This window comes from Pinus tabuliformis, chromosome 5_1 (assembly GCF_031772625.1).
Source record: "Pinus tabuliformis cultivar Carrire ecotype Pingquan chromosome 5_1, CPIR1, whole genome shotgun sequence".
In the NCBI taxonomy this organism is placed as follows: Eukaryota; Viridiplantae; Streptophyta; class Pinopsida; order Pinales; family Pinaceae; genus Pinus; species Pinus tabuliformis.
The window spans coordinates 83,051,327-83,064,136 of NC_142305.1; the positions used below are offsets into that span (position 1 = coordinate 83,051,327).

At 40.1% G+C, this 12,810-nt stretch overlaps 1 protein-coding gene across 1 annotated transcript; it reads right to left on the minus strand.

Annotated features, from left to right (window-relative positions):
• Positions 1 to 3,316: 3,316 nt before the first annotated feature.
• On the minus strand, positions 3,317 to 4,444 carry LOC149163553 (F-box/kelch-repeat protein At5g15710-like). The gene has a single exon (XM_089429165.1). The coding sequence runs from the start codon at positions 4,442 to 4,444 to the stop codon at positions 3,317 to 3,319; it is 1,128 nt and encodes a 375-aa protein (XP_089285291.1).
• Between the last annotated feature and the right edge of the window lie 8,366 nt (positions 4,445 to 12,810).

A 12,810-nucleotide genomic window follows, 5' to 3' on the forward strand; every position in this document is an offset into this window, starting at 1 on the left:
ACAAAATTTGCGGTTTGATATATTGAGCTTTTGGTTCCAAAACTACCATATTAAGTTGTCCCATTTTATAATCCAAGGCAGAGAATAACCTTGTTTGTGAAGAAATTGAACCTTACTTCCATAGTTTTATATAAGGATCCTATTTCATTTTCATATTCTTGCTCTTATTTTCCATAGATTGAGAATGGATATTTTCTTGCTTTCCTATTGAAAGAGATATGCCAGCAGATCCTGCTTCTTGGTCCATAGAAGTTGTCAACAAGAGTTCCTAGTGAAATTAAGGCTTGTTTGATGTTGCATCCCTTCTATTTGGAATTGAAACCAATCCATCCTCCTTTTCGACTCTTGGCCTCTTCTGCAATCTTTGTTATTCATATTTTGTTCTTGAGACTGGACATGAATATTGTGCTACCTAAAATCCTCTCTTAAGCTCCTTTTCATTTAGTTGTTGTGTATCCAGAATAATTGGTTGTGAAGTATAGCCTGCTTCTTGGCTAATTTGTTCATTCTTAATTTGATCCTTCTCCCAAACTTTTTTTTTTGCAAACTTCTCAATCTTTGTTTTAGGAATGTGTTTATACGAGGTTGATCCCTACATCACCCTCCTCTCTGATATGATTTTTTGAGAATCATATTGCAAGACTTATTATTGGGGAAATTTCATTTGTTTCAACATCTCCTCAACATCTTGTAATGCTTCTCTTGTGTTAACGAAGAAATGTCTAACCTCTTTCTTGAATTTGAGCATGGTTGGGCATTCTTTAACAAAAAATGAATATGATCTGAATTAAGGCTACCTTTGATATATTCTAATGTAAATATCCTCATGGGCAAGAAAAATGGAATAGTGTAAGGAGGTAATCTGCAACAATATTTTAATCTCTATAAATTCCTTAAATAAATAGTAGTCACATACTCTGTATCTAGAGGGATGGCATAGCTAAGTCTTCGGATGAAACGTGTCCCAATGATAAATTGCTTTAGTGTCATTTCTACCCCCTTTGAACCCCTCCCCCCCTACTCCGTTAAATTTCAGACATTTTGGGCAGGGGGGGTGGGGTTGACATGGATTTTCCACCACTGATTAATCACATTTCAATGGCGTTCTCCTGAAGTTGTACAAAAATTGAAATTTGGTAGCAAGGTGAAACATATTCCCATTTAAAGAAAAAAATTATTTGTTTAAGTAAATAAATGAACCCCAAATACTGAAAAATGGTTTATGTTACAACACCACCAATCAAGAAGTGGTTGGAAGGTTGAGTTAGGAATCTCTTCAAGTACAAATATGAGTAGAGAAGATAGGTAGGGAGTTTTTAGTGTTACGTTATACTGCTAAGTACTTGAAGAGCACATTTGACTTCTTTGTAAAGAAGATTTTTATATGTAGGTTTTAACCCTGTACAGAAATTCCCTGCAGACGAATTCTTAAAACACAAAAAATATACAATGGCGAAAGCATAAAACATAAAACAGATACACAAATATTTTCCCCTAGATCCCAAAACCGAGACTACCAGATTGATTTTTCATTATATTCCTTTCAATGTCACAAAACATATATATACATGTCGAAACATTCATAAACACCAATCCATTAACCCTGGATTGGAACATAACCATAGTTTTGTTGACCAGATCTCCAAGATACCATAGGTAGAAAACCATCATGACCAAAACCATGTGCAAAACCCATGCACAAAAACATAGGTAGGTTTTCCCACCTAATATAGGGTCCAAAAGAAAATTTTCTGGGGCAGAGGGGGGATACTGCCCCCCTCAAAACCCCAGCGACCCCCTTGTTGTGCTCAGCACAACAAAGAGGGTGTTGGTCGACCCCTCTCTAACCCCTCTGCTAGTCATGGAAAGGATATAACACATACCCAACATTATAATCATGTTTGCTAAGTTTTTCTTGATAAAGGAGCAATGTTCATTGAATATTTAAATGATTTTTATATTGGTTAGGTTTCTTGTATGTTCCTTGAGTAAGGACCCACTGAAAGATAGATAGATAACCCCTTTTAAACCCATGATTTGCATTCTACATATTTGGTTCGTAATTTTTAGTTTTCTACAATAGTGAGTTATGCATGTTTCCTATGATTAGTTTAGAAATATTGGCATACCTTACACTTTCTTTTATTACAACTTCAATGTTTACCTTGTGTGATTCCTTTACTTTATAATGTTCAACACTAAAATGAATTCTCATAAGTTTGCATGTGATTCATGGTGATATAATGGTTGAGTAATGATAGTAGCAAAAACATATCATTTAATTATATAAGAAATTCTTGTACACTCAATCCTTTAACAACAATGTAGGGACTCTATAACCTCATCTATCCTTTGCACATATCAAAGGAGTTGGGAGTGAACATCATGAACCTATTTTCCTAAGTAGTAGATTAGGATAGGCTATTCCAATTGGACATCTAATTTATGACAATTTTTTAGTTTAATGTTTTAAACCATACTACTTTAGGTCCACAATTAAGGCATAGTACTTTGATAATTAAGGTTAAGTTGAGGAGTTCAACAATCTTGCTATAATTATGTTGACTCTCACTTTTAAAATATATTTCAAACAAGAGAAATGATAAGATTTGAGCACCAAATAAACCAAAGAAATAACTACCTCGCCATTTCTATTGTTCAAAGACCCATTAAATTCATAACTAAATAATGAATTTATAATATCATCTAGTAAATACAATGTCTCATTACTACTATTAAATTCTAAATATATACTTAGCCAATTTTAATTTAACTTTTGAAAAGTCTTAAATTAGTTTGTTTTCTTTATCTTGTACTTAAAAATCTACACTTACCCACATTTAAATTTCAATATTTTATTTTTAAAGTCAAATATTAATATTTCATATGCATCAAAGACATAGTAGACAACAATTGAGAATCCAAAAAGACATAGTATAAAGTGGCATAGACAACAATTGAGAATCCAAAAAAAATTATATATAAAAGAAAAAATAAGACATGTTCTTAAATATTCTATAAACATAAATATTATATCACATATTTATTTATTAAATAAAAATCCCTTAAATTACATGCACATTTATGACCTAAGAAAGAAGTAGCACGCTTTTTTTTTTCTCCAAAAATAAAAACCATTCTATTTATAAGATATGAAGAGTAAAAATCACTAGCAAACTTATTTTTCGAATTTACAATTTTACACTGATGGTCTTCTTAATTTTTTAGAATCCGATATGGACAAATTTTCGGCCCGAATTGTCCCATTGCCACAAACTTTCAATTTAACATTTTGTTTCGAAAACATGCTTTTGTTTCAGAGTTTCATATCCGGCCTCGCTTCAAATGCGAGGCTCTTCAAATGCAAATACTTGCGATCTTGGTGTGCAGCAGGGCAGTTCGGTAGCCAATCCCACCTGCAGTGAGTGACACTGTAAACAACCACCTGTAGACTCCCATAGGTTCTGAAACACAAATGGTTTCCCACTCCCACACACTCGAACCAGGTGGAACACGAATCCTTCCGAAAGTTTCGACACGCAGATTCCGGCATCCTTCCCATTTCCTTCCACGAAAATCCATGATGATCGGTACCATTGCTGTGAAAAAGTTCCCACATCATCACTTCTTTCAACAGGTAGTTCTCTTCAATGCCTCCAACCAGCAGTATCGACGACTCACAGGCGACCAATCGAGGCCATATATTAGGGCTACAATAGGGGAGATCAATTGTGAATGACATTCCTTCCTGGATGTGGTACCCCATGATGCCGTCCCGCACCGTCAAGCAGAACAAGAAACCGTTGCGCACAAACATCTCGCCGTTCCTAATCGTTAAACCCTGGGGCAAACTGCCTCTGATCTTCTCCCATGATTTTGTGGATGACTTATACACTTCTGCTATTACCGCATCATCGCTCGTCTTGCCCACCACAAGGACCTCATAACTGTCCGGGTCGTCTCCGGCCACGATTGCCTTGCCAATCACGCTGGTCACGCTCAGCATTCCGGGTAACACAAAGCTTGTCCTGCTGAGGGGATTGCAAACGCACACCTGTGGAAACAAAGTTCCGAATGTGGTTGGAGAGATGGGGATATCCATCAGGAGCAGCCCCGCTGCCGATCCTCTGTAATTGGCTCTGCAAATGTCGGGCATAAATGATAGGGTCAGCGTCTGCCAGGTACCCGTGAAGAAGGAGTAAAGCAGAAAACGCATCATGGTGCTAGGCATGCACAGGAGGAGGCACGGTTGCCCGCCGCCCGATTCTGCCCACAGGCGACCAAAATGCTTGCAGGACAGTACATCGTTCCAACCCTTGCAGACGCTCCGGAAACGAAAAGTGCAATCTAAGGGAAGGCGTAGCAGCAGAGACTCTACCAGATGTTGGGGCAGCTCAGACGAGATTGGTCCATCGCCAGCTGAATCATCTAAATCTGCGGCCATTGATCTAATATCAATATTTTCACATGCAAAACAAAGATATGTCGGTAGAATCAATGACCGCTTTGACGATTGGCAAATAGCCAGAGACACAGGTGATGGTTTCAAATGTTATTATAATCCAGAAAGCATCGCATAATCCAAAGCTAGGAATCATTCTCTAGATCTTTTTCCGCCTTGGTTGCCTTCGAAGTCCACGAAAATGATAGAAAATTAGAAAATTGTCGGAGGTAGAGGTATCAACGTGTACAAAATACAACCGGAGGATATTCACTCGCAGATTTACAGAAGTGAACTTCAGACTATGGCACTTATAGACCCAAATTTTACAAAGACTTTGGTAAGAGGAAATTGTTAATGAAAACTCTGCTTCTGAACAATCAAATAATTCACTCATAAGTAGGCCGTATTAGGAATCTTGACGTTTTTGGCTTTTTCAGAACCGTATAAGTAGGCCGTATTAGGAATCTTGACGTTTTTGGCTTTTTCAAAACCGTATAAGGAATCTCGACGTTTTTTGGATTTTTCAAGAGGTGTTTGGTTTTTCGAAGAGAGATATAGGAGAAGGAATATTTAAATATATCTGTTTTTAAAGGAAAAGGATAATTATCAAATTTTGAGTTTTCAAAATATATATAAGAATTGATATATTTATTAATATATTTGGTATTAGTTGGTATAGGTTGATTGGTAGTATTTTCAATATTTTATACACTAATTGATGTATGAAAATGATGTTATCAGTGTATATTAACCACATTAGTAAATGTGGTTGTGTTAGGGATTGATGAGAACTGACCATAGGTAATTCTGGTAGGTCATTGGTGACAAGGATTGACAATGATCAATTGTGGTTAACTATGGTTGATCACTAATGATCATGTTAACCATGGTTGACTGTTGTTGAACTAGTTCACTATGGTTGAACTTTTTGTCCATGTTTAACCATGATTAGCTTGTTCAACCATGAATGGCCTTATAAGAGCATGGTTGACTATGGTAGAGTGTTGTTGACTATGGACGAACATGGTTGGGAATATTTTACAATAGATGAATATTGTTGACTGTGTTGACCATGTTTAATAAAGTGGTTGACCATGGATATCCATGGATGATCATGGTGGTTATGGTTGATTATGGTGACCATGGTTCACCATTATTGAGTTGTTTCAAACATGGTTGAACATGGTTGACTAAATTTGAGTAGGTTGCCTATGGTTGATCATGGTTGATCATGTTATATATTTTGGATATGTTGATTATGGGTGATTCTATTCAATGTGATGATGTTGACCATAGTCAACCATGCCAAAATGGTTGACCAATGTGCATGATTGACCATTGTGACATTGACAATTTATGTCCATATTTGACCATGCTGACTACGATTGATGATGTTTGAACATGTTTGACAACAAGGACTATGTTAATATATATTAGTCATGGTTAGCCCATAGTACAAAGCATATGCCATTAAAATATGTCATATGTTGTTTGGAACTTTGCAGTGATATTTATTCTTGGTCACATTATGGTGATGATTATTATTGATCACATTATGACAATGCTAATTATTTATTACATTGTAACATTGTTCATCATATTATGACATTGTTTGTTATTCATAACATTTTTCATCACATTGTGACATTGTTTGATGTTTGTCATCCTTCATTGTTCATCATGCTTGTGACAAATCTACAAATGTCACATTGTGACAAATACTATATGTCACATTACCATTGTCAATCATAGTTAACTTCAAACAACCTTGTGAACCATGACTAAGACGCCAACCATGGAAAATTCATCAACCATGGTCAAATATTATCAAAAGTTGACATATCTAATTTGGAAGATCATTTTCAACATGTTCATTATTCATTAATGTCATTGTGTTCATGAACAACGTCAACAATGCATTTAATTTGACAAACACTGAACACATTATTGACCATGCTTGTTGTTCATCACATTGCAATGTTATCTGTGATGAACATCAAATGAAGTAAATGTGATGAACAACGAATAATGTCACAATTTATTGAAAAACAAAAGATGTCACAATGTTATGAAGAACAAATGATGTTGCAACATGATGAATAATACACTTCATCACAATGTGAGGAACAAAAATTTCTATCGCAATGTGATGAATAATATCCACCATCCCAATGTGACGAACAATAAATCACATTGTGAGAATGAACACATTATTGAACATGATTACTATGGTTGAACATGGTTGAGCATTTTCTAATGTGGTTGACCATGGTTGATCTCTTGATCATGGTTGACCATGTTTCCTGGAGTTAACTATGCTTGATAAAGGTTTTTCGTACATAACCATGTTTAACCATGGTTGGCCATGTTGTTCCATTTTTTAACATGGCTGACCATGGTTGACTATGGTAGACCGTCACTAACCATGCTTGATTGTTTTCGACCATGATGCCCATGGAAACCATGGTTGCCATGGTTTTCCATGGTCACCATGGTGACCATGGTTCACCATGGTTGACTATGGTTAGTGTTAGAACACATTGACCATCCAAAATAGGTATTGTTAACTGTTGACAACATTTAACCATAGCTGATGAATTGTCCATGATTGACATTTATGTCCCAAGTTAACTATGCATGACAATGGTTGTCCATACATAACAATGATTATTAACTTAACATTCATGAGTTCAAGTTTGAAAAGTCATATTTTGATGCAAAAGCGCAGAAGGAGTAGGTCGATGGTGCTTCATCAAGTGTTGGAACTTTTTGTGGGAAAGAGGTACTTCAGTTTGGAAATGATGAGGTTGGGTCTTCTGGGCATGTTTGATTCTCTTGTTTATTAATGTGTTGCAAGTATGATAAGTTTTTGGGTCAATTTTATAGAGTGTATGGAAGGTATCAATGTGGAATTTTAGTTTAGAGGGCCTAAAGAGGCAAGAAAATTATTTTTTGGATTTACTAGAACTCTGTGGGTGCTGAGACCAAAAAAGCATGTTTTGTAGATGTATATGTAAATGGTTCTAGCCATAAAAACCAGATTATCTAATAGAAATCTACTCATTTTGTTAAAAAGTAAATACTAATATTCATACCCAACTTGAGTAAAAATTTTGAAATTTTTTTAAGTACCAAGATTGGAAAAAATCCATATAAAAAAAAAAGCCAAATCACAATTCCATTATGTTTGAGTGACTACTTTTATGTTGATTCATGTGAGTTATAGAATTTGTCTATTAAATTATTTTTATCAAAATATATTTTGATGATAAAAAATTGTATTAAGAGAAAACACTTTATGATAAAGATGAAAATCATCAGAAGTAGAACACTGATTCCAAAACTGAGTGATGTTTTAGCTATCACGGATAGATCAACGCATAAAACATAGAATAAAGGCTCATATACCACTTCATTTTTGCAAATTTATGCTCTCAACAATTGTGTTATTGATTGAAGGCTTTCTCTGCACGATTCATCTTGCCAAGAATCGTATTTAAAGGGTAAATATATAACTTTCTATTAATTTTTTGTTGGCTTGTTGGGGCCTGACCCAGGTTCATAGTTAATTAGGAAAACAAGTCCCTATACTACTGGCCCTTTCAGCAACAGTCCGTGGAGCGCGGACTGAGGTCTCAACCGAAGCAGTATGGGGGGATGTTTGAACCAGGTTTCTGCACCCTTGAGATGTCTGAGGGATCAATTTAGTCCAGCCGTGAGTACCTTCGCACAGGTCACTTTGCTCGCTTTCCTAACCTGCGAGGCCTTTGCGCCCTTGTTATACTTGACTTTGTGCAACCCTAACTAGGGGTTGTGGGGCTTTTGCGCTACTAGGGCAGCATTCTGTGCTATTTCCCCAAGTTCCACTGTGGGTCTTACTTATCTTCTTATAACAATTAGTTATCTTCGCATACACAAATGGCTTATATTATATTTACTTGTTTAGCACATTCATATAAGTTCGTGCAACAAAATAATAGTAAACTTTTACCCAATACACTTCAATGCATAAAACCGAAAATGATACATAGAAATATCGTAAAACTTCTATTTATTAATGCTTCAATCAGTTACAGACTCAACCTACCCTGCACACTCGGCTGTAGGGGTCCACGCACTCCGCTGCAGACTGCTAGGCCTCTGCGCACTCAACTGCAGAGCCTTTTCCTACTCCACAACCCAAAGACACGACTTACAATCCAACTTAATGCTTCATTGACTCCTTAGATTCATTGATGTCCCTTTTATACTTGGATCCTCACTCTATTTATACAATCCCATGATCTGCGGACCATGGGTAGATATTTCAAACCGACATTACATTACAAAAACAAGGGCGGACAAACCTATGACTCTATTATGACTTCGCACTCCGTGCCCACAAATCGCAGAGTCTTTACAATGGACTTAATCAAAACTTGGGCTGTAAGCCCCAAAACATGCCTTGGGGGGATCCCACGCCCAACAAGCCCCCAACACAAACATCGTGACTCGCCCTCAAGTCATTCTATCGATGCAGAGATATTCGCATGGAGACCCTCCAACTCTTCTCGAATGGCTGCAAAGTCGGCAACGCATTGAGTAGCTGCCTGTTGAATCTCCTGTACTTGTTGTTCCGAGACTGCGGTGTCGTAACTGCTCCCCTGCATTTGTTCCTACATCCCCTGCATCTACGCAAGCTTGTCTTCAATTGTTGTTGTCATTACGAAGGCCTCATCGATCCAAGGTTGAGCACGCACCTTCAAAACTGCTTCTTTGTGTCATGTTACGTCTACTTGCTCTTTAAGCACTTTGGCCTATTGCATTCGCACGAGCCTCTAAGTGAGAGACACCATCTGCACAGTCCCTTTGATGTTGTCATACTGCTGCTGGAGCTCACGTGCCTCTGTCTCTAAGAGTTGGATGTTCTGGTCCTCCTGCAGATTGGTGAGGACCTCAAATGATTCTTCCAACATTTTGGTGCAGTCCCTTACTGCACTGCTGATCTCCTCCATTCCCGATGTAATAGCGTTGGCGCATTGTTCCCTTACTTCTGGAGGAGTGGACGGCTATGCCTTTAACCGCAGCTTTGCTATCTAAAGGTTCAACTCCAGCTGAACCTTGGCCATTTCTTCTCGCCCCTCGCGCACCCCTGCTGCTAATCTCTGGATGCGTGCCTCTTATGGTGCTTCTTTTGGGATGGCCAGCTTAGGGACCATCTAACAGGCTCCTTCAAGTACCTGCACCATCTGCCAGTTCTGAGACACGACCTCGTTGTGTTGCAAGCTCAAATGTTCCATGTTGATCTTCTGCTCACTTACCACCTCCAACGCGCGGCTCTCCCTAGCCCGCAGTTTTGCATAATCCAATCCTATAGAACATAGAGCATCTCCTACAGGAGTGCAGCCATGTTGATCCCTATCCCCTTCAATGTACTAACCATAGGCCGGTTGGCCTCATTTGATGTAACCAGTGCCCCTTCTGGCAACACTATTGTGTTGGTTGTACAAGAGCGCAACATTTCCTCGGCTACGGCTATTCCTACTGCGAGGCTGGTCGAGAGGGTACCAGCCTGAGGAGTGCACACCTACAACTCCTGAATCTGTGCTCAGAGGGCCCCCAACACAATCTGATTCTCCTCCGCAAAGTTCTGGAGGGCCTCGATGGTGATTTCATGCACCGTCTCTCCTACATTATGCAGATCCCCCTCAGTAAGGGTGATCGGGTCGATAGACAACTTAGATGCTTTCACCTTCTTGCACAATCCCATTCGCTCGCCAGGTGCTGGTGCTTTAATTGTGTTGACGTTGTTTGTGGGTCTATGCCACCCTCCTCTACCTCTGTTTCCGTCTCCTGCTCCTGCTCTTGCTCAGGCGAAGGTGACTTCTGGCCCTCGTGCACCTTCTCTGTTGCCTTTTGTGCTACTACTACAGCCTTTTTCTGCTCTGCTACTGCGCAGCGTCTCGTGCCTCCTACACTTTTGCTATCACTGCTTCTTGCCTTCTCTTTTCAGCCAACTGTGCCATGCGCAGTTTAGCCTCCTCCTTTTTCTTCTGCGCAGCAGAATTTTCCATCGCAAAGATGTTTGGGGTGTGCCATTCTGGCAGCCATGTCTCTAGTACATCGAAGATCACATCATCTATGGCTATGTTGGGTAGCTCGCTCCACTTCTTGGCAAGGTCCTTGCATGCCCTGAGGTAGATGTGGTGAAAGTCCACTTTAAACTCTGCGAAACTTTGCAAGCTGTTGTAGACATTGGGTTATAACCACGGCTTGTAGTTAATCGCCATTCTGATTTTCATCTCCATGAACACCTAGAATATCTTACTGTCACAGATCCGGTTTGCATCCTTAATCGCCCACAGCGAAGCGTACTTCACAGCCTCCAGGAGATCCCTTGTAATTGTGGGAAACTGGCTGTCCTCCGGCAACTCCCCTGCCACCAGCACTATGTACAGCAAAAGCCATGCATAGTGGAACATTTTTCCTTGTTCTGTGCCTCGCGGAAATTCTCTAGGAAATCTTTGCACAAGAATTCAAACCTATTAAATTGGACCCCTTCTATGCATTGTTCAGCAAATTCCACCACCGACGTGGGTACCTCATCCGTGCAGCACTTCAGCATGAGCTTACCTGCTAGTATCTGGGTCGCAACTATGACTGCTTTGTTGTTGATGTTGGATATGGTGCAGCCCCTTTTCTTCTTCTCATACTTGTACTTCTTTTTCATGGCCTCTGCGATGGCCAAATCACTGCTCTTTCCCTTCGAAATGTCTATGGAGTCCTCTCCTTTACATGGGAACTGGGTAATGCGATGGATTAAGTGGTCTGTGACGGGGATGGGCTGCTCCAACCACAAACACCCACCATGCACCAAGTAGAGGAGCTGCTTGATGACGAAGATAGTCACTGGGGCATGGTGGTAATGCCACACCCAAAGCAGGTTTAGCAACCCTGCCTTTTCAACTTCGCATAACCACTTTCGCAGCTCCAATTCTATAACCCCCGCCATGATGTTCTGCTTCGGCTTCATGAGCTACGCGATCTCTAGGTGAGGGAATTTCTCATGGTTAGAGAGATCCCAATCTTCATACTTCACATTTGGCACCCGTCCTAGGTGCGTGCCCTCAAAAATGATGTCTTCCGGGAGGAGCGGGGTCTACAGAGAGCTCTTGCTCTCGTCGAGGTCCTTGGGCACTTTTTCCTTCCCCTTCCATGGGGGGACATATGCGGGCATCTTTGTTGGAGGGTGCACAACCTCGGTTTCTTCCTACATGCCCTTGTCCTTGTCTTCTTCCTCCTCGTCTTCTTCCTTCAGGTCTTCTTCCTCCTCGTCGGTTTCTAGGTTAACCACTTTCCCTTTTTCCTCCATCGTTAATCTGGTGCGCAACAGGTTTCGAGGGGACACATGCACCGGAATCATTGGCTAGATTTACAGATTTCCGCAACAATCCCAGTGCCTTCAGGGGCATCTTTTATGGTCAGGGCCTGCACAGCCTCTTTGGCGGTCATCTCTGCAATTTCCCTAGCTTCTTCAGACGCTGCCATCTTGTTCGTCTAGCAAGCTCTCAACCGTTCACTCAGGTGCTCAACTAATGCTCTCCACAGGGCAAATAGGTCTTGGTTCGGAGTACTCGAGGCGCATGATAGCTCAATTCGCAAATGACCAAGTGTTGTTTTCTGGGCAGCCCTTTGTAATTTATAACGCCTTTTGAATTTGAATTCGACCGTTCCCTCCAAATTCTGTCCATTAATTCTCCCTTGGTGGCAGATTTTCCCAAATCTTGCCCATAAAGCACATCTTAAATGCCTTCCGCTCACTCCATTTGGTCTTAATTCAAGCATCACATCATGAATAGTGACTACAACGGTCACTTTCTAGCCAACCCATGCAGCAGCGCAGCCCCCCTTGCACAGGTGTGGAGCTTGTGACACTTTACTCCTGTGCGCAGCCCCAACATCGTGCATCTCTCAGGCAGAGTAGTTTATAGTCCCGCGCGTCCTTTCAACTACATGGAGTGCTAAGATTGTACTTCCCACAGCTAGTCAGGTGGCCGCAGCACTTGTATGGGGTGTCAACCGGTCATCCATCACTTTTCTTGGAGAAAATCCGCCTTTTATTGTTACTGTCTGCGTCACACACTTTATCATCTACAGTGCGCCACCATGGGTGATCCATTTAGTAATATACGGTCCAATCCAAGGCATCAAGCTGATCAACTCTCAGTGGTAGTCCCCAAATTTATCACTATCGTCGTGCCCACCCTATTATATTATCTTGATTTTCTTGTCAAGAAAATCCTTCTATATTTCTTCCTCAAGCTTCTTAACTTCTGCTTCCACCAAAGCACTTTTCTCCCTTAAGCACACTCTTTCTTTCATGAGTT